Source organism: Poecilia reticulata, chromosome 13, assembly GCF_904066995.2.
Source record: "Poecilia reticulata chromosome 13, P_reticulata-male-v2, whole genome shotgun sequence".
NCBI classification, from domain to species: domain Eukaryota; kingdom Metazoa; phylum Chordata; class Actinopteri; order Cyprinodontiformes; family Poeciliidae; genus Poecilia; species Poecilia reticulata.
The window spans coordinates 33423671-33451072 of NC_088842.1; the positions used below are offsets into that span (position 1 = coordinate 33423671).

Here is a 27402-nt window from a genome sequence, read left to right on the forward strand (position 1 = left end):
GCCTTCATCTCTTCCATTGGCCAGCTAATTATTCCTGCAGGGTATCTGATTACTGGTAAGGCATAGCTGTTTATTGCACGGATCTTGTTCTTGCCATTGAGCTGGCTTCTCAGGACTTGCCTTATTCGTTGGAGGTATTTGGCTGTGGCTCCTTTCCTTGTGACGTCATCGAGGTTGCCATTTGCTTGTGGTATTCCCAGGTACTTGTAGCTGTGCTCTATGTCTGCTATTGTTCCTCCTGGGACTGAGACCCCTTCTGTGTGGGCGACCTTCCCTCTCTTTGTAACCATCCGACCACACTTCTCTAGTCCGAATGACAACCCAATGTCAGTGCTGTAGATCCTGGTGGTGTGGATCAGTGAGTTGATGTCTCGCTCGCTCTTGGCGTACAGCTTGATGTCATCCATGTAGAGGAGGTGACTGATCGTGGCCCCATTCTTGAGTCGGTATCCGTAGCCAGTCTTGTTGATGATTTGGCTGAGAGGGTTCAGGCCTATGCAGAACAGCAGTGGGGACAGAGCATCTCCTTGGTATATGCCACATTTGATGGACACTTGTGCAAGTGGTTTGCAGTTGGCTTCAAGGGTGGTTTTCCACAGCCCCATCGAGTTTGCAATGAAGGCTCTTAGAGTCCTATTGATGTTGTACATCTCTAAGCATTCAATGATCCAAGTGTGTGGCATTGAGTCATAGGCTTTCTTGTAATCAATCCAAGCGGTACACAGGTTGGTGTGTCGGGTTTTGCAGTCTCGGGCGACTGTGTGGTCTACCAGGAGTTGGTGTTTGGCTCCTCTGCCATTTATGCCGATGCCCTTCTGTGCCTTGCTCATGTATTTATCCATGTGCCCACTTATCTTAGCCACTATGATGACATGAGCTTCCATGTTGTAGAGAGACAGGTTATTGGCCGATAGTTGGATGGGACTGAACCCTTCGAGGATCCTTCTGTATCAGGATTGTGCGCCCTTCAGTTAACCATTCAGGGTGAGTCCCATTTTGTAGCAGCTGGTTCAGTTGAGTTGCCAGTCGCTCATGGAGGGCAGTGAGTTTCTTCAACCAGTAGGCATGGATCATGTCAGGTCCTGGTGCTGTCCAGTTTTTCATACCCGAGACTCTGTCTTGGACATCTGCCACAGTGATGGTTACCGGGGCTTGTTCCGGGAGGTTGCTGTGGTCCTCTCGTAGAGAGGTTAGCCACTGTGCATTGCTGTTGTGGGACGCCTCCCTTTCCCATATGCCTTTCCAGTATTGTTCAGTCTCCAGCCTGGGTGGGTCTGCTCTGTTGTTAATCCTCCTGGCTTCATTCTCTCTCGTGTATCTCTTTAGGCGGCTGGCCAAGGCTTGGAGCCTTTGTTTGGCAATTTCGAGTGCTTCAGGTATGGGCATCTGGCTGTACTTCTTGGGTACTGATCTTTTCATTGCACCCCTTTGGAGCTCTGACAGTTGACTCACTTCCCTCCTTGTGATCTTGATCTTAGCCTCTAACCGTCTTTTCCATGGTGGGTATTGGGTCTCATGGTTGCTCTTATAACCAAGCATCTCAAGGATCACTGATGCTGAGTTGTATATCAGCTCATTGGTTTCTGTTATGGTGTTGGTTGGGATCGTTCTCAATGCTGCATTCACATCTTCAATGAGACTTTCTGATGGTACTTCACTCAGCCGTTGTAATTGGCGTCGGGGTCGTCTGGTGTTCATTCGGGCCATGATTCTCTCTCTCAGGTCAGTTGCTGCCTCGTTCAGCTCAGATGGTTGGTTCATTACTGGGGCTACATACCCAGTCTGATGTTGTCCCAGGAACAACATCAGACATCTCAGTCCAGAAGTGTGCAGTTCTAGGTACAGCCAAGATACTGGAGGAGAACCTCAAGCTTCCAGGCCTCTGGTAGAGGACCTGAGCTCAGAGGATTAAACAGACCACCCGCGGAGGGTGAGAAGGGATTTTATATATAAATATATATATATATATATATATATATATATATAAAAATAAAAAAAAAATTCCCTTCTCACCCTCCGCGGGTGGTCTGTTTCATCCTCTGAGCTCGGGTCCTCTACCAGAGGCCTGGGAGCTTGAGGGTTCTGCGCAGTATCTTGGCTGTGCCTAGAACTGCACATTTCTGGACTGAGATGTCTGATGTTGTTCCTGGGATCTGTTTGAGCCACTGCTCCAGTTTGGGGGTGACTGCCCCGAGGGCCCCGATGACCACAGGCACCACTGTGGTCTTCACCTTTCAGGTCTTTTCCAGTTCCTGGAAGGTGAAGACCACAGTCTTCACCTTCCAGACCACAGAAGACCACATATATATATATATATATATATATATATATATATATATATATATATAGGCATATGCTGCCACCCCTGAAAAAATCCCTACCCTGCTCTTGCTACCCATAGATATTTTTCTAGATCTGCCCCTGGGCTTGACCCGAGGAACCCAACAGTTGTAGCCCGTCTCCTGGATGCATCTGATTGTGGTGGTTTTTGAAGCTGTGACTCCCGCCTCATTACAATCTTTCTGGATCTCTGCCAGATTTTTTAATCTGTTCGGTTTGATAATCCACTGGAGTCCACGGCCGTCTCTTTGGCTGCTGCATCTTCTCCTGCCACATTTTGTCCTTCCATTAGACTTTCCATTGATGGGCTTGGACACAGCATTCTGTGAACAGCCAGCCTACTTAGCTATGAACTTTAGTCGCTTCCCCATCCCATGGAGGGGTACCAAGTCTTCCCTACATTGAACCGAACTGAGACAATTTAATGACCCCTGGTGGTGCTTTGAGTTTAGTAGATGATTGGTGTGTCACAGTCAATTTACAACATTCATACCCTGTAAAGTTTGGGCTGATTTCTTCAGAATATTAAAATTTTTGAATTCCTGTTTTCGTGGGTTTTATGAGCTGAAGCCCAAATTATGTAACAATAAAAAAACATGAAAGTTTAACTTTTTGAAAGGAGTTATGGGAATTAGACAACATTCCATGATATTCTAATTTTGTGGCATGGGTCTGTAAATGCCTGGATGAGTTTCTCTGGTTCTGAGACTTTAGTCCTCTGATCCTGGAAATGTTCTTCAGCTGATAGAAGGCCCACTTTGGAACCGGCTTTATGTGGCTGAGGTCAGAGGTCACCTGATCTCTGGACTGAAACAAGAACTGAAGCTGCTCCTGACTCTAGATCAGAGGTTCCCAAACTGGGGCGCGCCCCCTAGGGGGGTTGCTGCGCCATTGCAGGGGGGGGGGCTGGAAGCGGTATGGATGAATGGAGACAAGGATGAACGCTGTTCGCGCTGTGTGCACTTCAGAGGGGGGGCGTTTGAGTGGATGAAAGAGTACAGCAGAAAGTCTCTAAGAATGTAGATGTAGTAAAAATGTAATGTTCCCCCTCCATCCATATCTGCCCTGATCCCCCCTATCTGGGTTAAATGGTTCGCTCCTCCTTGGAGCTTCAGAGTGACGCTGTTAGCAGCAGACAGTGGAAACATGAATGATTAGTTACTATCAGGGCGGTTCTGGCCATGGATACATGGGGGGGCGGTGAAAATGTTAAGGGGCGTCATCATGTATGTACATATTAGGGGTTGATAGACTTCATATATTTTAAGGTGGACAATAAAAGGATAATAGTCGAGTAGAAGTCGACTCCTCGCAGTGATGTCATAGAAACGTGAGCGAACTTCACATCAATTTACAGGCTGAATTATATTGACAGCAAATATTGACCTTTAAGTCTTTTATGCAGGAATAAAATATAAAAACAGAACATCATGACTTCTTCACCAGCAGCGGATTACAGCCTGAGAAGTTGCACCAAGTCCGGAGTGACTGAGAGAAACAAGCGAACCAGAGAGTCAGATTCCGAACTACGGCGGCCTAAAGTTTCCATGCGGGGCGCTGCATATAAACTAACATCAGTATTTTAAAGTCTATTCTCTGAGCTACAGGGAGCCAGAGGAGGGACTTTAAACCTGGTGTTATGTCTCTATCTGCCTGGTTTTAGTCAGAACAGAGCAGCTTCTGGATCGGCTGCAGCTGTTTGATTGATTTATTAGTCAGACCTGTGAAGACGCTGTTGCAGGAATCAATGCGGCTAAAGATAAACACATGGATGAGTTTCTCTAGATCTGAGACATCAGTCCTCTAATCCTGGAGATGTTCTTCAGGTGATAGAAGGCCGACTTTGTGACTGTCTTAATGTGGCTCTGAAGGTTCAGGTCAGAGTCCATCACTACTCCCAGGTTTCGTTCTGATCGCTGGTTTTTAGTTGTAATAACTGAAGCTGTGCATTGATTCTGGTTCGTTCCTCTTTAGGTCCAAAGATAATAACTTCAGTTTTGTTTCTGTTCAGCTGGAGAAAGTTTTGGCACATCCACACATTGATCTGTTCTAAGCATCTATTCAGTGATTGGATGGGGTCAAAGGTCACCTGGTGACATTGTGATGTAGAGCTGTGTATCATCCGCATAGTTATGGTAGCTGATCCTATTTCCTGTTATAACCTGAGCCAGTGGGAGAATATAAATATTGAAGAGAAGGGGTCCTAGAATTGATCCTTGGGGTTCCCCACATGTGACCTTAGACCTCTCTGATGAGAAGTTTCCAATTGAAACAAAGAAATCCCTGTTCTTTATGTAAGATTCAAACCAGTTGAGCACTGGACCGAAGAGTCTGACCCAACTCTCCAGTTGATTCAGTAAAATGTCCTGGTCAACACTGAGGTCCAACAGAACCAGAACCAGCACTGTGGTTCTCCCACAGTCTGTGTTTATATGGATGTCATTGAACACTTTGACTAGGCCGTCTCCGTGCTGTGGTGACCATGGAAACCAGAGTGGAAGGAGTCAAAGCAGTTTGTTATTGTTAGGAAGTTATTCAATTGTTTAAAAACAACTTTTTCAATAATTTTGCTGATGAATGGCAGGTCAGAGGTCGGCCTGTAATTCTGCAGTAGTGATTTGTCCAGATTGTTCTTTTTTATCAGTGGTTTGATAACTGCTGTTTTCAAAGCCTGGGGGAAAAACACCTGAAGAGAGCGATGAGTTACTATTTGGATCAGATCATTAATGACAGGCAGGACTTTCTTTAAGAAATGTGTGGGCAGGACATCCAGACAGCAGGAACTGGAGCTTAATTGGCTTAATTTCCTCTAGGGTTTTATAATTAAGTTGAAATTGGGTCATTTTTCCTGCATTTGTTTTGTTTGGGCCCAGCATTGGTCCTGTCTTTGGAGTGGATGTGCAGATTAATCCTCTGATCTTTTGAATTTTCTCTGAAAAGAAGCTGGTAACTTGTTGCAGGCATTAGATTGAAGTTCAGGTGGTAACGTCATAGGAGGGTTTGTGAGCGGATCCTCTAGGAAGTCAGAAGCAGGTGGCTTCGACAAAGTGAGGTCTGCTACGTTAGCACTAAGGAGAGTCGTGCAATTAAAAAGTGATCCAAAGAGCAATCGTTCAAACATAGAGCACTCCAAAATTGTTCTCCAATCAGATTGTTTAGTTAAGCAAGTGTAAAAAGTATTTGGTAAACTGCTCAAGTACTGAGTGACTTATCGTAACACCTGATTTAATCATCAAAATGTTTCCTCGGGGCTCCAAAAGTATAAAAGTTATGTGAACATTCTGGTATTGTAAAGCGTATTACCAAAATATTTATACAAATAAGGAGTTAGGTTTGGAGGCTGATTCTAGAACAAATTTACCACTAGGGGTAGTCAGTGCTTTTTCATGGGGACACTTAAAAAAGAAACAAAATCAGAGCAATATTTCATCATTTGATATAATAAATGAGCCAAAGAGCCATTTGTGTCTCCAGAGATCCAGGCTGTTAAGAAAATAAATTTTAAATATGCTAGTTTTAAAACTTAGCAACATGTCTTGATTGAAATAGCCTAGTTATAGTTTTCAGATTAAAAACTTATTCTGCCCTGTTGACCTTTATGTTACCTGTAGTTACAGCAGATTGTTTGCTAAGATCTTCTGATCGGTACTTTGTCTGAGTGGGAAACAATCAGGAGAAGTTCCAGCTTCACACTGATCTGTGAAAAGCCATAAAACATCCTGAGTTCAGGCCAGTGGAGGAGAAGCTTTGCTTCCACTTTGTTTAGATAACGGAGACAACTGGTGTTTGATCTTGGAAACAAATTGCAGGGAGTTTCTAACTTTAAAGAGGGTCAGAGAGACAGCTGCTGGTTGGATGAGCAAAGATAAGCCTTATTAAATAAATTAAAGACAAGAATACGCCTTTACTATAAAAGTTTGTGCACAGGAGGAACAAATCAGATTTGCTGTTGCAATTCTACAAAGACGTCTTTGCTTTTCTTTCTTTCTTTTTCTTCTTTTCTATTTGTTTCAGGTAAATGAATGTCTGTTTTAGTGTGTTTGAAGTGTCTGTGTTGTCAATGTGATTTTATACTTTTAAATGTCAGAATAAACTGAAAATGTGTGACGTGGAGCGATGACTCTCATCTCTGTGTGGCTTTTGTTTCCACGCATGGAATCATTGAATCCGGGAGGATAAGAGAATATAATGAGCCACAAGTTAATGATTTTATTCTCTTAACACTGCAGATCCCTGGCAGATGGAAAGTGTGATCCTATCTCCATACAGCAGCTAAAAGTGCAGCACTAGAATATTTCATTCATTGTTAAAATTGTGAAGGTAAAAAAATCCACATCTGAATATTAACATAAGACATTTATTTAGTATAACTTCTTTGGTAGTCCATTAACCCCGTATAGCCCCCCGCCCCCCAGGGTTGCAGGTCTGTGTCTGACATTAATAATACACTTTATGAACACTGAATTCATATGTCAACATTTCTTAATGAAACAAACAGAAAGCCCAAACAAACTTTTTAAAAGCAGGAAATATTTACGTATTTACTGTTAATCTAATGTATGAGTTGTTCTCTAAATCAGTGGTACCCAAACATTTTATTACCGCGGACCGGTCAAGACTTGGCCCGGGGGGCGATGACCGTCAGATAAGGCTTCTGCCTGTTGGTGTTCCCGGCCCGCTAAAGTCTTTTTTCTTTTTTTTTGCCCCAATTTTCCCTTTACGACAATCTTACAGCATCCTGCAGTGTGTGGTGGTACGTGGTGGTGAATGTGCCCGATCTAAAGTTGGGGACGTTCATCATTGTCTTGGCCCTTTTATCGCAGCCTGTGGGGTTTTTCCTGACTGGGAACGAGAACAACCTGCTGAATGTGACGGTAGCCAATCAGAAAGCGCGGTGATGTCAGAACAGAGGGGAATCCCAAACATCTGACATATGAGCGACTGAGAGTCTGGTGGACATCAGAGATGATATGTGGAAATGTTTATTATTAAATCTAAAGGTCATTATTATGTTTATTAAGTTAAAAATGTTAACTATGAAAAAACAGTCACCTCCAAATCATAGTGCAGCAAATAGAGCGGCTGCTCGTCGTCTTTCATCCACCTCCTTTTCTTTTTGTTACGTCTTTTATCTCTTAAAATGATTCCACAAACTATCACTATTGCTTCTACATCCTCATCCGTGTTGGTTATTCTAAATTCCTGCTATGTTGGGGTTTTACTGAATTATCCTCTGGAATCGGGATGTTCTGACTGGAATCGGTTCATGCTGCTTCTGCCTTGGACACACGAACCGATCGAACCTGTTGGACTTTATCAGCTCTGTGGTCACAGAGGTTTGGAGAATCGGCCGACATTCTGAAATCTTTCCGTCTAAACCAGACTTAAGACTCACAAGCTCTACTCATCTCCTCTCGACCCAAACGCTCTGACTCTGGTCGCTATGGTAACGTTTACATATCCCTTCAAAATAAGATACAGATACATTTTACTTTAGTGAAAACTTTAACTCACGATAATGACTAACGGAGCCCTGAGCTTGTTTCTCTGCAACCAGACGGTCCATCAGGGAGTGATGGAGACAATAACACCTGAAGTGTTGCTGATATCCACAGCCTGCTTGGTCTCTACGTGGTGAAGCAGCTTGAAGCTTCATTGCCTCATTAGCAGCCGGTCGCCGCATGTTATGCAGAGCGGCTTGTAATGTGGGACTCACCTACCGGTCCGGGATAAATCCATCCTCCTGTCTCTTCTCTGGACCTTTTCCCCTTTGCAGAGAAACTTTCCAAAGACATCTGATCTGTTTCTGACTCATTTTGCTGCTTGTGGGCTTAGTGTAACCGAGAGAATCCGGTTAAAGGATTTTCAAAATAAAAGATCCTTCTGACTCAAAAAATACATAAAATGGAAATATTTAATTATTTCTTGCGCGGCTTGGTACCGGTCTGCGGCCCGGGGGTTTGGGACCACTGCTCTAAATGACCATTTATATTATTTTAGCTGATGTTATTATACATTAAATAAGCAAATAATCAACTCATAACAGTCGACTAAAAGCACAATAAGAAACTTAATCAATAATAAAATGTTCTACCATAACAGCCTCAGGAGATGATTGAGGGATGAAGAGATGCTGATTTCTGGTTCTTTAGGTTCTGATGTGTCTGCAGTTCCTCTCCTGATCCATTCATACAGCAGCACCGCGCCAAGACAAACACGTTTCTTTTGTCTTTTAAAGTGACTGTATTCATCCTCACTAACATTATTCAGCCTGGGATTTGCGTCTTCCCTCTCATGTCTGTATTACGAGAGGTTTTACTTCTGAGGACGGTGGCGTATCGGGCTGAGGACGTTTTAAAAAGACCCGGGTGGATAGCAGCTCACCGTGGCTGCGTAGTGTCCGTCTCTAGGCGACTAGCCGTAGCTTTCCGGGGTCCTTTAGCTCCCGCCACGAGAATTTAACTGACCTTAATATTTTCTGTGTTTTATTTTGGTCATTAGTGTTATAATTAGTGTTGATATGTGTGTGACAGGCATGTCTGTCAGACATTTGTAGAATACGGAACAAATCGCGTCGAGTATCGGTTAAATACGGGACGATTCCGTATTTTAAGGGACGGGTGGCAGCCCTAGCGGTACATAAACACAAAGATGTTGGTAAACCCCCTTGGGAGGTAGTATGGCCGCAGAGTGAAAACATGAGAATCACGTGTTTTTACCACGAAGAATTCCAAAATGTCACATCATTCACATGTGAGAATTTGTGTGAATCATAGGTGGATTTTTTATTTGGTGCATGAATTTCAGACATGATTTTTACATGTAAAATTAATGAGATTTTTATTACATATTCAGAGAAACGTGATCACATCCAGGGGTGGAAATTCGCACCGCCACTGGCCGAATGCGGGTAAAAATCTGAAGTGGCGTGTAAATTGGAGCAACTCACCTACCACTGTGGTGGGTTGACAATTTGAACAGAAAGAAGAAAAAATCTGCATTGAGTTTGAACTTCTGTCCAGGGGAGGGCTGACTGTCTGGACTACAGACTGATGCATTTACTGTCCTATCTGTCGGCCCTCCGCTGTCATAATTTAACAACAAAAACAACCCCACGTATGTTAAATAGCGTTTTTATCGACCGTGACAGCCCATTGGCTGACTTTATTGACGGTTTAACCAATGGAATCCCTCGGTTCTCCTTGGCCCGCCCCTCCCCTCTAAGGTTATAAATAACGCCATTTCAGCTAACGGCTAACGGTTAGCTGCTAACGGTTAGCTGCTAACCGGAGTCCGAGTAAAGGGAACGGATACGAGGCGGGGCGGGTCAGAAAAACTACAACAAAAGCTAAAAAGCGCGTTCAGAAAATGTGTCAAACTAACAGATATGTTAATTACCACACAAACTTTTCCCGCTGGAGCAGAGAAGGAGGGAGAATGAACTATTCGGGGGATTTATTACCGTCAGAGGAGGACGATGAGAAAGACGTGACCAGGGACAGATTGAGGAAGAGTTCAGATTAGCTGCTGCTGCCCGGTAAGAAGGTAGGAAATGTCCCTGAAGAGGGAGAGTTTCATGCAGCTGTGAGTCCGGGAAGCCAGCACTAAGCTAGCAGGAAGTCAAAAACCCGGGATAACGGGAATGATGGCGGCCCGTGGAATTAATACACGTTCCGAGATATTTTAGTAAGAAGAAGAATTGGGAATTTCAATAGAAAACGCAACGGAAAACAAATAGAACAGTTAGAAAACAGTTATTGATGCCATTAAAAAATATATATTTTATAAAAATGAGACATCTTTAATAATCTGGGGGAGTTGTAGCCAAAATGTGGAAATGCTCAATTTAGGAACAGCGGCGTCGGTGTTTTGATTATCTGTCACACCCGTCAATCCAGCATACTTTACGGTAATGCGCATGCGCACATCGATGTTACGTCACATGCTGCTTACTCAGCAGATTCCTTATAAATCCTTATATACCTGTGTGTTTTATTTCTCAGACGTTTACAGTAAATGTTATTTAATTAAGCTGCTATGTTAATCAAACATATTAACATAAATGACTTTTGCTGTTTCCAACATCGTTACCAAACTGTAAAAAGGACATTAGTCCCGTTTAGCGTCACTATTACCGTATTTTCCGCACTTTAATGCACCTAAAAACCTTAAATTTCCTCAAAAGCCGACAGTTCGCCTTATATATGGACCAATATTGAGCCACAACAGGTCTAGCAACTACGGTAAGAAGCCGCCCACTTCATTTTCCCCGGTAGAAGAAGAAGCTTGCGGTGCATGCTGGGATAGTTGTCAGAACGCTGGTTTGTTAATAAAGTTTAACTGACCCATCTTTTTTTTATTTATTTATTTATTTTTTTTATTATTATATAAACATACAATCAGCTCCATAAAGGTACCGTAATGTATACATTATAAGATCAGAGAACAAAATGACAACAGAGCCAGACAACTGGGACAGAGGAAAAGAGAATGAAACGAATGTAAAAAAAAACAAAAAAAAAAACAAACAAACAGGGCAGTACATTATAGTATGAAACGTTTCAAAAAATTGGACAACTTAAAAGCATGTTTTGACTTTACAAGACATAAAGATTTATAGAACAAGTTTAAATCATTCATCCACTGTCTAAAATTGGGAATAGTTTTAGAGAAGCGACATTTGTGTATATGAAATTTAGCTAACAATAAACATATTTATTCATAGTCAATGAAGTGATCATTGATGAAGAAACCAAATTTAACATCTTGTATGGTTATATCTGTTAATTGTATACCATGGCTGAGATAAACTGATGAAGATCTTTTGCCAAAAAGTCTGAACCACTTCACACGAGAAAAACAGGTGATTTAAATCTCAGTAACTTTTCACAGAATCCACACTTGTCCACATCCATTTAAACCTGTCTCTCAGGAAGTTGTTAGTTGATAAATTTGTTTAAAATTTTAAATTGCATATCTTTTATTTTGGCAGGAAGTGGAAAACATAAATATTTTGATCTAATCTTTTTAATTGTTCTTTGTTGAAGTCTCTAAGGATATACTTTTTAAGCACATCGGTGGCACAATAACTAGATAAATGGCTTCTTATAAACTTATTGTTGCATTTGACATACAAAAATCACATTTCAATCAAGAGTCCTTAAACGAGACAAACCATCGAATACAATAAATCTTGTCTGACCATGGATACAAGTTGACGAGGGAAGGCTTTGATGATTTTTTTGTATTTTGCTTGGGTACAATATAATTGAAATTTGTCACAAAACTCAGAATGTTGTAATATGTCACCATTTGTATCCAAAAAGTGAGCAACAGCCCACAGACCTTTATGAAACCAATTCTCAATAAAAAACGATTTTCTATTGATCAATATATATCTATTGTTCCATATTGGAGTGAAGTTGTGTTTAAAGATGAGCTTCTAATACAGGAGAGCCTGTTGATGAAAATCTGAAAGTTTAACTGGTAATCTTCTAAGATCAAAATCACATCTTAATAGGAAATCAAGTCCACCCAAGTTTTTAAAGACCATATTGGGAATAACAAACCAAATGGAATTTAGATTCTGCAAACACAATTTAAGCCATTTTATTTTTAACATTCCATTCATAACATCAGAATCTCTGGCATTGCCTCCACCATCTTCATATGATTTAATCAAATCCTGTTTTGCAATATAATGACATTTATTTCTCCAAATAAAGTTGAAATTTAAACTATTAATATTCTTAATTGTTTTGCTTGATAAAGGTAAAGAGTAAGCCGGATAAGTAAGTCTAGAATAACTGTCCATTTTAGTTAAGAGTATTCTACCGAAAACAGAGAGATCTCTTTGCAGCCATCGATTTAAGATTAGTTTACATTTATCTACATTGTCGCTTATATTAAGCTTTTCAGAGCGAGATTTATCTCTAGTCACAACAATACCTAAATATTTCACCTCTTTACACACCTTAAGGTTACATATTGACAGAGTAGATCGATCCTTCAGATCAAATAATACACTTTTATCTAAATTCAGTTTTAGACCAGAAGCCTTGGAGAAGTCGTTGATAATATTCAATGCTAAGGGAATTTGAGATTCATCTTTTAGGAACAAAGTCGTATCATCAGCCAATTGACTAATTATTAACTGATTACCTAATATGTCAAAACCAGTCAAGTTACTATTCTTAATTAAAATAGCCAACACCTCAGCGACCAGAATAAACAATAGGGGCGAGCTGCCACATCCATCGGATTCCTCTTTCAATATTAAATCTTCTGCAAGTTCCATGACCCAAAGAAACACAACTATTTATGTCAAAGTAGAGCATCTTGATGATCGTGTTGAATTTTTCACCAAAACCAAAATGTTGCAGAGTATTAAGAATAAAGGAATGCTCAACTGAGTCAAAAGCCTTGCAAAAGTCAAGAAAGAGTATAAAACCCTTATCATCAATATAGTCGGTATAATAAATCCAGAACCAATCTAATGTTATTATGAATAAGTCTTCCATTTAAAAAACCAGATTGAGTTTCATTGATTACCTCCGATAAACCATTTTTGAGTCTTAGTGCAACAGAACCTGAAAAAATCTTATAGTCTGTATTCAATAAAGTAATTGGCCTTAAGTTATCTAATTGTCTTTTGTCTTTGCCAGTTTTTGGGATCAGTATTATCACTCCCTGTTTCATTGTTGTCATCAGTTCTTTTCTCTCAATGCATTCTTTCAGCGCTTCAAACAGAACTACTCTAACTTCCTCCCAGAAGTATCTATAAAAATGGACAGTAAGGCCATCTGAACCGGGAGATTTATTTAAGGTCATTTTTTTAATCATTGCATCAAGTTAATCAATTTTAAGCTCCGCATCACAAAGATCTTTGTAAGTTTTGTTAATTTGCGGGATCAAATGTGAGATAGAGCTGAATAAGGATTTACAGTACTTTTCTGAAAAATTGGAAGTGTATAATTTGGAGTAAAATAAGTGTACTTCATTTTTAATTGCTTGGGGGTCTTTACACTCCTCCCCATCTATTAAAAGATTTGAAAGGTTATTTTTTTTCTGACGACTTTTTTCCAAATTAAAGAAATAAGATGTATTTTTTTCACCAGCTTCTATCCACTTTGCTCTGGATCTAATGTAAACTCCTTGTGCTCTGTTCAGGTGCAGCTGGTCCAATTTAGATTGTAACTCAGAAAGTTTAATCCTGTCTTGAGGTGTTAAATCAATATTGCTACAACAAACATGTATTTCTTTTATTAAATTACTTTCATACTCTTTATTTTGTTTATTCAATATTTTACTAAATTTAATGCTAAATTCTCTAATTCTGAATTTAATAAATTCCCACTTGTTAATGTAACCTACAATTGAATCATCCTCTTTTATCTCATTTATCAAACCTTTTACTTGAATGCAGAAATCTTCATTTTCTAATAATTTTGCATTAAATTTCCAAAATCCTTTTTGGTGCGTTTGTCTTTTAGAAGGTTCTAATGTTAACTCTATGAAGCAGTGATCTGATAATGGGGCTTTGGAAATCATTGTTTTAGTTGAGTGACTGAGAATATCATCACTCACCAAAAAATAGTCTAATCTGGATTTACATGTTCCATTTGGTTTATACCATGAGAAATCTTGAATGGCTGGATTAAATTCTCTCCAGATATCATGTAAATTATTACTAATTATAAAATCGTTAATGATTTTATTATATTGGGGACTCTCTATCCTAGCGGGCCATCTATCCAGCCACTCGTTTGGGGTCAGATTCCAATCTCCTCCCATTAATAAAAATTCTGTAGGGTATCGACTTTTTAAATCAGCAATGACTTTAGATAGGTGAAACAGCATCAACAGGTTCTGATTGTTGTTATTGTACCCATATACGTTAATCAATATAACAAAAACATCATCAAATTTTACCACGACTGTCAACCAGTGACCCTCTGTGTCAGTCCGGTGGGTCAGGATGGTGGTCAGTTGTTGAAGCAGATGGCCACGCCTGCGGATCTTGGGGAGCCGTGGCTGAACAGGATCTTGTCACCCCATTGTTTTGACCAGAATGAAGAGTCTGTTTCTGTAGAATGAGTCTCTTGTAAAAATAAACAATTAGCTTTTTGCCCCTTGAAAAATAAAAATAAAGCTTTTCTTTTTGCCAAGTCTTTTAAGCCCCTAACATTTAATGAACCAAATGAAACTTTAACATTAAGCATGAACTGTAATTAAACTCAATCTGTAAAAGCTGAAAACTGAGGACGAATAATCGACCAACAAAGCACAGCCTTCCTTAGAGCTACCAGACCATTACTACACTTTCCACCTTTAGTCTTATTAAGTCTAGACCACTTGTGGCTCCTTGTCATTTATGCGTCGACCTTCAATATAAGCATGAGGACCCCTGAAGAAGGCCCGTTTGCCAGCCTTTCTTGCTTGATCGATAAGAGGCCAGAGACGTCTTCTTACTTCTAGATCTTCCTTTGGAATCATCTCAGCAAAACTGATGCCTTCAGTTTTACACGTTGCAGAGTTCTTGCTTCGTCTCCACAACTCCTCCTTCACTCTTCTTTGTGCAAACATGATGATGATCTGTCTGGTTCGGTTGTCTTCTTTCTTTCCTAGCCTGTGCACAACATCCACAGCATCCTCCGTTTTCGCCTCCAGATCTGGGGCAATTTTTTGTAGAATTGTTATTACCGTCTCTCTAATATTTTCATCTTTGCTCTCCTTCAAACCTCTCAGTCGGAGACACCATCGCATTTTGTATCGTTCTTGTTCCCGCAATCTCTCCTTGATCTCATTATTTTCTTTCAGTAACTGTCCGTTAGCTGCTTCCAGTTCAGCCACTTTCTGTTTGCATTCCTTTAGCTCAACCGTATTCAGTTGCACTGCCTTTGCTAGGTTAGCCATCATAGTGCTAGCTTGACGGTTTTGCTCTCTCATATCTTCTAATTGCGTCTCCACTCTAGTTATTTTTGTCTGCAAACTCATTATTGCCTCAAGAATAGTGTTGTTGGATACTTGCGTCTCTGTGTTGACTTCTGTTGGCTTGGTTTTCTTACCAGTCGGTTCTTTGCTCGGAGTTGAGGGAGCCGAATCAACATCACGGTCGCGCTTCGGTAACGTGGGTATTTGAGATACAGAGTAGTCATGTTCCATCGGTCTCTGTGTCTCTTGCTGTTTCAAAAGTCCTGGTGTTCGGGATTTTGCATTCTTTGTGAGCTTCTGGGAATCCATCATGAACTTTCGGGTGGAAATATGCAACGTTACTTAGTCGGAAAGTTGGTCATATGTGGAGCACTCGGAGACACAGCTTGTCAGTCCGCCATCTTGGTACCTCCCCCACTGACCCATCTACATACCGACCGTCTAGATCAGTGGTTCTTAACCTTTTTTGAGGAACCGAACCCACCAGTTTCATTTCCACTGAACCCTAGTGATAAATAAAATATGATTTTTTTCCCCCCCCAAATTCAAGACATAGTTGGGTCACCCCATGATCACCAAGTCTCCTTAAAGGTAGAGTCTCTGAGATCAGTTCTTAAAGATGTACTCAGTGTTTTCAGCACAGCTGATCCGACTGTCCAGGAACGACCAGAGGTATTTAAAATGTGCCACAGTTTCAACAGGTTGGCCATCGAGAGAAACTGGAACCACTTTAAGGTCTTTAGATCATTTAATTAGCTCTACATTCTTAAGAGAATGAAAAATTAATAATAATAATAATAAAGACTTTGGTATTCTGATTTAGTAATGTAATTATATTAGCTGTGTTACCTCCCCCAGGCCACTAGAGGCAGTAGCAACCCCGAAAAGATGCAACTAAGGAGCAGATCTAGAAGTTCACCGAAAGCTACAGAATGTGGTAAAAACTAAGTTTTGCTGAAGTTAATAAAGACACAAGTTCAAATCCCTGCTGAGTGGAGCTCCTCCAATCAGGGCTCCTCCACAGCTCTGATTGGCTCAGCAACGTAACGTGATCCTCTGATTGGCTCAGCAACGTAACGTGATCCTCTGATTGGCTAAACAATGTAACGTGATCCTCTGCAGCAAGTGATGGCAAAGCGGGGCGTCATCACGACTTTACACAAGTTAATGTGTCTTTACCTCCAGCAGAGGCTCCACCGAACCCCTGGGGTTCGATCCAACCCAGGTTAAGAACCACTGGTCTATAATCAGGTCGTCTGCAGGTCATTATCACCACGTTCTCCACCAACATGCTGAGCGTGAACGGAGAAGGGTGACCATCGTCCGGCCACGTCTGGCCCAGAAGCCTCTCCTTGCCGACCCGAGTCGGACTGTTTTGTTGACATTCCAAACAAAACAGTCCAGCAACAGTGCAAAATTTAGTACAGCGCCATCTAGTGGATGCATAACGTAACTCCAGCCTCTACTGTAGCATCTATTCTATGTACCTTATATATGAAAATGTTTTAAAATAGGCCATTCATTGAAGGTGCGCATTATAGTGCGGAAGTAATAGTTTGGTCTCCTGGGGGATATTTTGTCCCTATAGCTAATCTACCTTTTTGATATTTCAATATTTCTTTAGAAAACTGCACAGAATATGTCCTAAAACAAACCTGGATGCTGACCGAAGCCGTTAGGCAGCAAGCAGAACAACCTCTTTCTGGAAGCTGCGTGGAGATAACTGGATTTTTTTATTTACCGTAAACTTCTGAGAAATAAAACACAAAATGAAACTTCAACAAGTATGACGGCTTTATAAGAAACGTAACATCGATGTGAGCATGACCACGAGGTCTGACAGATGGACGGAACACCGGATTCATTTTTGAGGCCGGAGCCACGGGGTGTTTCATCACCTCTGCTACCATTTTGAGTGTCTTTGAAACGGTAAATATCCGTCACCTGGAGGACGACGTTTCTGGGTCCATGCAGTCTGGATAGATTTTATGATTTTATTAAATGCTCTGCGGTCACAGAGATGTGGTGGAAAATAACCATCATTTTGTTTTTAAAGTTCAGTGGGGAACATGCAGAAGGCAGCTTTACACAGAGCATTTAGACGGAGGGATGGACTTTAATCCACTCTGGAGTCTGGAAAAACGTGAAAGAGGATAAATGCCTGAAGCTGCTGAATCCAGATGGACGGTATTAAAACACCGTCTGAAGGTTCTGTCGTCGTTACAAACGCAGCAGTTAAACAGCTCCAACCGGGTGACCCGTCAGCTCTTCAGTTCGCCAGACCACACACACACACACACACACACACACACACACACACACACACACACACACACACACACACACACACACACACACACACACACACACACACACACACACACAAAGGTCATAAACCGACGACCCGCCAGAACCGCGCAGATGGTAAAAAGTTCTGGCGGGATCCAAACGACGCTCTTAGGGAGGATTCAAACTCCATCCATTCATTTTTAGCTTACAGAAAAATGCCAAGCCGCCAAATTTACAAAGTAAAGTGAGCAACAAGATTATTCTTTTCTGTTTGACTTAAAATAATCTCAGGTTCACACAGCCGTACAGCTGCGGGCGCCAAAATACGCACAACACAATTATGCCAAGGATGGATAGATATGACAAAATCACGACTGGTCAAATATTTGTAGCATAAAAAACAATAATAAAATGTCAGATGTCCTCCAGCAATGCCAGATGAGAGCAGCAGGACAACCTGATGCTCAGCAGCTCCATCTGGATGCTGAGGGTCTAAAACCAAAAGGTTAGATTTGCTGCTTGTCCCACTAACTGTGCAGGAAAGAGATGATCTGAGTGGACAGATAACCAGCCAGACTGCTGACAACATGTGTGAATGGAAAACAAAATGGAAAACTCCACGATTAAACTTTAATGTGCTTGTTATTTAACAAACAAACATTCATTTCAACAGCCAGAGACCTAAACCCATCGGTGGCCATCGATACTGATGGCTGACTGGCTTTTGGAGGAAACAAATATATTCACATAATTATTTTTGGACCGGAGCCCAAATGATCTGCTGGGCAAAGTGTGGCTGAGCCTTTGGTCCGGGCCGATAAGGACATGTGGGCCCGACGTCTGTTTCTTTCCATCCCAGCGCCGTTAGAAAGAAAACATCGTCACGGTTCTATAAACAGCATCTGGGCCAGATGTGGCACAAACACAGAAATCTCATTTAATCTTTAGGCAGAACCGGGTCAGACCCGGACCGGATCAGAGCCTGTTTCAGGTGTCAGACCGGTTCCTGATCCCAACCCGACCCGGAGCTGCCGCATGCGGTGAACCTTTGGGTGATGATCTGGAGCCTGCTGGTCCAGATCTCAGTGCTGGAGGTTTGATCTGTGCCTCTGTCTGCGTAGAAACACAGAGACGTCAGTCAGACTGTCAGAGTTGGTGCAGCCTGTGGAAATGTCTGGCAAGGCAGGGCCGTAAAGTGGGGGGGGAGGGGGCCATTGGCCCCCCACTTTACTGCGTCTATCCTTAGGAAATGACTGCCAGAATGTGTGTAGTTAAAGTTTACTGCAGTAATTACTGCCCTGCATCTCTTAAGGTGTCCATGCTTTATGTTCAGTTAGTCTAAGTACATGTGTATGGTAAAATTATTGTCAGTAAATCGGTTTTTATGGAGTTAAGAATAAATCATCCATTTTATATGATTTGCTTGTTCTGGTGGGGTCTGTAATCAAAATAAATAAAATCAGTGGCTGGTTTCACTTCCTCCCTGCCTGTGATCACATGATGAATAAACTATGGATCACATGAACAAATTACTTCATCACATGTGGTACATGTGAACCACATGTGAATTTCATGGGACTTTTTGTAATCCCATGAATACAAAATCAGCTGGTGTTGCTGCATATAAGCAGCTTCTATGCAGCAACACCAGCTCAGACTTGGAGCTGCTGGCTAAAAACTGAGGTCTGCAACTTTAAATCATGCTTGGCTGCTGCATCTGTGTCGATGGCAGCTCTTCTTCTTCTCTTCAGTGTTTCTGTTGGCTTCAGTTAGCTTCAGTTAGTTTCTGTTAGCTTCTGCTAGCTTCAGTTAGTTTCTGTTAGCTTCTTTTGGCTTCTGTTAGCTTCTTTTAGCTTCTGTTAGCTTCTTGGCGCAGCTCCGTTCTCCTGCTGCTCTTAGCTTCACCGCATCAGCGTTCCACCGGCTAACGGCGTTGTTGCTGTGATTGTCTGGTGAGGTCATAAAAAAACGATACGCACGTTGGACAAAACTCAGAAACAGGAGAAAACCAGAGAATCTGACGCTGAACGGTGAAAAATCAAGAGCTTATATGAGGTGAAACAGGAATAATCTGGTATGGAAAGACATTTTGAGCAAAAGTGAATACAGGGGGCTGTATGGCAAGAACAGGCAGATAAAGATAAAGATCATCTTGGTGAGGAAACAACTACTAAGAAGAAATATGTCTTAAACCATAACAGTAAAAAGGAACTGATCTCTTATTTATGTTTTAATTAGATTGATATATTTATTTCTTCAGTATAGTTGTTCATGTCAGTGTTAATGAGGCTGATGACTCCATGACACTTTGAATTGGACTCATTAGGATTTGATTAAGAACCAGATTTGTTCTTTGTCTAGGAAAAATATCTATATTCAGATATAATCCATGTTTCTGTCTCGTATTAGTTTTTCCACTGATTCCCTGGTTTGCACAGTAAATGCCGTGTGGTGAAGCTTTATGGCTCTGATGTCCCGTTCTCCTGAAGGCAGCACAGAGCTGCACCACCAGACACAGAACCACTGAGGAGGAGAAGAGCTATGACTGATCAAACTATCCATGTTTTAATGCTGCAGATCTCAGTCGGTTTGCTTCTGATTTCTGGTCATTTGGTGAAAAATGTAGCATCTCGCATCAGGAAATGGCTCATTTTCTCCACTCTGATTGGCCGACTGGTTTCAAGTTGAATGGCCATAAAATGATTTATGTTCATGTGGCTTTTTGTTCTTTGGAAACAAATAATTCAGTAAAGTAATATTCAGTGTATACTGATCTAGATCTATAACCCTAGATCTATGACCATAGGTCCAACAGAACCAGAACCAGCTCTGTGGTTCTTCCACCGTCTGTGTTTATATGGATGTCGTTGAACACTTTGACTAGGCCGGTCTCAGTGCTGTGGTAACCATGGAAACCAGACTGAAAGCGGCTGCTTTACTGCTGACACAGATTTTCCAGTAACGATGCTGATGAAGGGGAGGTCAGAGGTCAGCAGCAGGGATCTGTTTTTATCAGAGGTTTGACCTCTGCTGGTTTTAAAGCCTGGAGGAAAATCACCTGATGAGAACCACGAGTTTATGATTCAGGTCAGAGGGATGGAGGCTGGACTGTCTGAAGGACAGGTGAGGGTGGATGTCCAGGTGAGGGTGGATGGACAGGTGAGGGTGGATGGACAGGTGAGGGTGGATGGACAGGTGAGGGTGGATGGACAGGTGAGGGTGGATGGACAGGTGAGGGTGGATGGACAGGTGAGGGTTGATGGACAGGTGAGGGTGGATGGACAGGTGTCCACCCAGCAGGGAGCAGAGCTTCATGGGTTCATCATTTGGGTGCAGCATAGATTCTGGATGTTCAGATTAATCCTCTAATTTTTACATTTTCTCTGACGAAGTCGGTAAATTGGTTGCAGGTGTTGGAGTCCAGCTGGTTCAGTCCGGAGGTTTGTGATCCTGTTGATCTTTATCAGAACCAGTCCTGGGCCTCCTGGGTTGGTTCATTTCCTGCTGGTCCCGGATCTGATCTGGATCATCTCTAGTAGGTCCAGTTAAATGTTCACACTGGACCCACAGGCTTCAGCTAAACATCCCCATGATATGGGGGAACCATCCCCATATCATGACGCCTGAGCCACCGTGCTTCACAGTGTCCAGAAGGAGGAATCTGGACCAGAAGCTTTAGATTAAACAACTGTCTGTAGGTTCTGGTGGTTCTTTATGGATCTCTTACATGTTATTGTTGACATCTGGAAATTCAGTGCATGCGCTCCATGCTGGAGTTCAACAAGACAAGTCTCTTCCATGCTGTTAGAACTGTTGGCAACATGAAACCTGGACGTAGATATTGTTAATCCAGAGCAGTGCAGCACAGGGAAAGCAGAAAAACTGCTGAAGAATGAATCAAAACCACTTGTTTCTTGCTCCTTGTGTCGGCTGCGCCACACGCAGACGCGTTGCCATAGCTGTGTTTGTCATTCCACTTTATTTGCCTCTAAGTTTTATTCTCTGCTGGGCAGATCTGTCGCTTTGCTTCTCTGTGAACTACGTAATCTGACATCAACTTCATGTTTGGTGTTTCGATTTAACACCAAGTAACACTCAACATTTCCCACACAAAGAACAGAACATTTAGTCTGTTACAGTTTTATGTTTTTAGGCTCGACATTTATTTTGTAAATATTAATAAGTGATTCATGTGGTGGATTAGCTACTGCTGCTGTTAGCTAAGCTAACACAGCAGTGGTAGATTAGCTAAGCTAACACAGCGGTGGCAGATTAGCTAAACTAACACAGCGGTGGTAGATTAGCTAAACTAACACAGCGGTGGCAGATTAGCTAAACTAACACAGCAGTGGTAGATTAGCTAAACTAACACAGCGGTGGCAGATTAGCTAAACTAACACAGCAGTGGTAGATTAGCTAAACTAACACAGCGGTGGTAGATTAGCTAAACTAACACAGCGGTGGTAGATTAGCTAAACTAACACAGCGGTGGTAGATTAGCTAAACTAACACAGCGGTGGTAGATTAGCTAAGCTAACACAGCAGTGGTAGATTAGCTAAGCTAACACAGCAGAGTTGGTGTGTATGTCGCTGTTTTTTATTTTTTTAACTGAACCAAAACACCAGATTCCACATCATATCTACATGTTGTGATTGTTAAAGTCAAGCTAGCATAAACTGGACTACTTCCCTCTGTCTCTCTCGATATCTTTCTTTTACTAAATTAAAACTTTTTCCTGACCTTGTTATCTAGTTTTCATAGTGTTGACAACTAGTAGCAAAGCTCTGCGTCCCTTTTTCTGTATCAGACGTACATCTTAGCGTGTTATGCTGACAACTCAACAGCTAAAGCTAATGCTTGTCATAGTCAGCCAGCAGCGTTTTGCCCTGCGGCAGGGAGATGGGGGTGGGGTCTTACTCGTCTGACGTCACGCTGCAGCAGGTTCATAACTCTTCTACATGCCTGCTGGCCCAGTCTGACCTGTTGGGATGTTTTACTGCTGCCATGTTGAACCAGAACCATAGGTTAGAATGTCCAGGATGAGACAGAAACTGCAGCCGTTCCCACGCTTACCGGTCTCTCCTCTGTGTCTTCCTGCAGGATCTGTTGGACGGGTATTCCTGCGCGTGTCCTCAGGGTTTCTACGGAAGGGACTGTGAGATCAGCGCCATGCGGTGCGCAGACGGGCCGTGCTTCAACGGGGGAACCTGCCTGGAGGCCGTCGGCGGCGGCTACAGCTGCCGCTGCCCGGTCAGCTTCTCCGGCTCCAACTGCGAGAAGCGGCTGGACCGATGCAGCAGCGGGCCCTGCGCTAACGGTACGCACCTCCCTCAGAGACAGAGCCTCAGATTAGTCTGAGCATTGCTTCACACCAACACCTCCAGCTTCTGCTTTGCTCATTACATTCAGTCTGTGGATTCTAGAGGAAAGCAAACAAAGGCCACAAAATCAGGACAATTTTCCTGATTGTTACAGTCAGTGGAATAATTTAGATGGAAGAAGTTTTGATCTCACAGATAAAAGCAGAGATTGGAAAATCTGCACCACTTAAAGCAGATTAGCATAAATTCAGGAGAGCAACTTGTTTGGGCTGCAGTTGGTCCAGAACCGGACCGCCTCTGGGTGATCCGGACCTCTAAGAGTCTCATTACTCATAATCACTGTAATGAATTTCATGCAAACTAAAATACGAGAAAAAACCAACAAAAGCAGGTAAGTTGGACGGCGCTCACTGCTGTCGGCCTGCAGAATGACGGGAAGCAGGGAATCCTGACCGGAACGTCTGGAGGAGGAAAGCCAACCTGCCCTGTGTGAGAGTCACTACCAGGTGGAGCAGAAGCGGCGCTCCGTCTGTGAAATATTACTACCTGTAGCGTAGCAGCGGTTCAACAGTGAGAACAGAACCAGCGTCTTACATCGCAGCTCCAAGACTTAAATAATTTAGCGGGTTATTTGTTTAGCTTTCTGACCGTCATGCTAATCCAGGTGAGTGTTTGTAGCTGAGCTGCTTTACCTGCTATCTGATCCTCCATATGTCTTTTTTACTGCAGTGAGCCTCGATGTAGCCAAACTCCGTCAAGTATCACATTGTTTTTATGTCATATTAGCTTCGTTGTGTTGATGCATTTTGACCTGCTTCAATTTTCCGCCGCAACACGCAAACGTCCCCATTCACTCAGTGCGTTATAGTTTCACATTGCTTAGGATTTGTTGCTGCACGTTTGGCAGAGTGAAGGAAAGAGGAGACCAGCTGCACAGGCAGGCTGAGAAATGAGATGCAGGTGATTGATATCGGCAAAAGAGCCAATGATCGCCGATCACCGATCATGCACTTTTTCACGGAAATCGGCCGATTATGATCGGTGGCCGATCGATCGGCACACCTCTAGTAGCAACTGACAAAAGACTAAACATGGAGCAAAGTAGCCTCAGGACTTTCCAGTTCAACTGAGAACTACTGACTAAGACGCTGACAAAGACGAGGATCCGACAAGAGACAAAGACAACAGGCGGGTTTAAATACATAGGGAGCATAATCAGGTAACTAGACACACCTGGGAAGCAATCAATCATTTTCATGTTTTGCAATATGATTTATATATATTTAAAGAATTTCATTACCAATAAGTGTCAAATTGATTTATTTTTTAAATAATTGGCTTTCAAAAACCCCATCTTTTTCTACTCAAAGGTGGGTTTGCGGCAAGGTACACCTACCCCCCAAAATCTCAAAAACCGTTAAACATAGTGATTTTGCTCTTTTCTGGTAATACACTTAATAGAAAAATGCATTTGGAGTACTAAAAATGTAAAGCTCAGTGTTCCAACATCCACAAACGGTCACTGCTGTCACAACTTGAGATTGACGAGGTACAACACAAATACTACGGCAAGGGGGAGGAGCCAGGACGCCAGGTCAGAGGGGAGTTAACTACCTGCCCAGAAACTGCTGGGTATGAAGCCGCAGTAATGAATGAACCATGAAAGCTGAACAAGGCAGCAACTGACCTGAGAGAGAATCATGGCCTGAATGAACACCAGGCAAACCCGACGCCAATTACAATGGCTGAGTGAAGTACCATCAGAAAGTCTAATTGAAGATGTGAATGCAGCATTGAGAACGATCCCTACCAACACCATAACAGAAACCAGTGAGCTGATGTAAAACTCAGCATCAGTGATCCTTGAGATGCTTGGCTACAAGAGCAACAATGACACCCAATACCCACCATGGAAAAGACAGTTAGAGGCTAAAATCAAGATAACAAGGAGGGAAGTGAGCCAGGTATCAGAACTCCAAAGGGGTGCAATGAAAAGATCAGTACCTAAGAAGTGCAGTCAGATACCTGAAGCACTTGAAACTGCCAAACAAAGGCTCCAAGCCTTGGCCAGCCGCCTAAAGAGATACACGAGAGAGAATGAAGCCAGGAGGATTAACCAGCTCTTCTCCATCCAACCAGCTAAAGTGTACTCTCAATGGCAGGGTAATAACAACAGAGCAGACCCACCCAGGCTGGAGACTGAACAATACTGGAAAGGCATATAGGAAAGGGAGGCGTCCCACAACAGCAATGCACAGTGGCTAATTCAGGGATGTCCAAAGTCGGTTGTGGAGGCCCGGCATCCTGCATGTTTTAGTTCTCTCCCTGGTTTAACGCACCTGGATCAAATGATGGCTCATTGGAGGCCTAAGAAGAATACTGACATGCTGAGAAGGTTGTTACTACCAGCAGGGAGAGAACTAAAACATGCAGGATGCCGCCCCTCCAGGACCCACTTTGGGCACCCTGGGCTAATCTCTGTGCGAGAGGACCACAGCAACCTCCCTGAACAAGCCTGGGTAACCATCACTGTAGCAGATGTTCAAGAAAGAGTCTCAGGTATGAAAACCTGGACAGCACCAGGACCTGACATGATCCATGCCTACTGGTTGAAGAAACTCACTGCCCTCCATGAGCGACTGGCAACTCAACTGAACCAGCTTCTACAAAATGGGACTCACCCTGAATGGTTAACTGAAGGGCGCACAATCCTGATACAGAAGGATCCTCAAAGAGTTCAGTCCCATCCAACTATCGGTCAATAACCTGTCTCTCTACAACATGGAAGCTCATGGAGGGCATCATAGCGGCTAAGATAAGCGGGCACATGGATAAATATATGAGCAAGGCACAGAAGGTCATCGGCATAAATGGCAGAGGAGCCAAACACCAACTCCTTGTAGACCACACAGTCGCCCGAGACTGCAAAACCCGACACACCAACCTGTGCACAGCTTGGATTGATTACAAGAAAGCCTATGACTCAATGCCACACACTTGGATCATTGAATGATTAGAGATGTACAACATCAATAGGACTCTAAGAGCCTTCATTGCAAACTCGAATGGGGCTGTGGAAAACCACCCTTGAAGCCAACTGCAAACCACTTGCACAAGTGTCCATCAAATGTGGCATACACCAAGGAGATGCTCTGTCCCCACTGCTGTTCTGCATAGGCCTGAACCCTCTCAGCCAAATCATCAACAAGACTGGCTATGGATACCGACTCAAGAATGGGGCTACGATCAGTCACCTCCTCTACATGGATGACATCAAGCTGTACGCCAAGAGCGAGCGAGACATCGACTCACTGATCCACACCACCAGGATCTACAGCACTGACACTGGGATGTCATTCGGACTAGAGAAGTGTGGTCGGATGGTTACAAAGAGAGGGAAGGTCACCCACACAGAAGGGGTCTCACTCCCAGAAGGAACAATAGCAGACATAGAGCACAGCTACAAGTACCTGGGAATACCACAAGCAAATGGCAACCTCGATGAGGTCACAAGGAAAGGAGCCACAGCCAAATACCTCCAACGAATAAGGCAAGTCCTGAGAGGCCAGTTCAATGGCAAGAACAAGATCTGTGCAATAAACAGCTATGCCTTACCAGTAATCAGATACCCTGCAGGAATAATTAGCTGGCCAATGGAGGAGATAAAGACCACGGATGTTAAGACTAGGAAGCTACTAACCATGCATGGAGGGTTCCACCCCAAATCCAGCACCCTGAGACTGTACACGAGCCGTAAGGAAGGAGGCAGAGGACTAGTGAGTGTGAGAGCCACTGTCCAGGATGAAACATCCAAGATCCATAAATACATCAAGGACAAAGCCTCAACGGACGATGTGCTCAGCGAATGTCTCAGGCAATGGGGAACAGAGGACGAGGTGCTGGAGGTACAATCATGGGAGGACAAGCCCCTACATGGGATGTACCATGTAGGGGTACATCCCATGGTACATGGGATGGCAGCTGTAATGGCAGCTGTAGGGGTACATCCCATGTAGGGGTACATCCCATGTACCCCTACATGTACCCCTACATGGGGGTACATGTAGGGGTACATGTACATATTTGTCGCCATGGTACGTGCGACAAATAACTGAAGTGGCTGAAATCAGGAAATCCTACCAATGGCTGGAGAAAGCTGGACTCAAGGACAGAACAGAGGCTCTCATCCTGGCTGCACAGGAACAGACCGAGTTAAGAGCAAGACCAGCGCCCCGCGCTACAATGACACGATAAAATGTGAAATATGATCAAAACTGCTTCTCAAATTGATCTGAAAGATCCACATTCCCATAAAAATACCTAGATATTAAATACTTGATACATTTAAATAATATTAAAAGCAGAACAAACTCTTTGTTCTGCTTTTCTTCCATCTCTGTGCTACAATCCGCGGTGGTCTCCTGCCATCCCCAAACAGATAACGCCCTGGGCGTTTGCCCATATTGCTCATGTCAGAAACCACCACTGTCTGCACCATAAAACATAGCAATTGAGGTA

At 42.8% G+C, this 27402-nt stretch overlaps 1 protein-coding gene across 2 annotated transcripts in view; it reads left to right on the forward strand.

Annotated features, from left to right (window-relative positions):
* dlc (deltaC) overlaps positions 1 to 27402 on the forward strand; it is a 222859-nt gene that overhangs the window by 114174 nt on the left and 81283 nt on the right. For both annotated transcript variants that reach the window (XM_008401989.3, XM_081614368.1), the window contains exon 7: positions 22664 to 22880. In XM_008401989.3, the coding sequence (XP_008400211.2) occupies positions 22664 to 22880 (217 nt within the window). The remainder of the gene's footprint in view (positions 1 to 22663; positions 22881 to 27402) is intronic.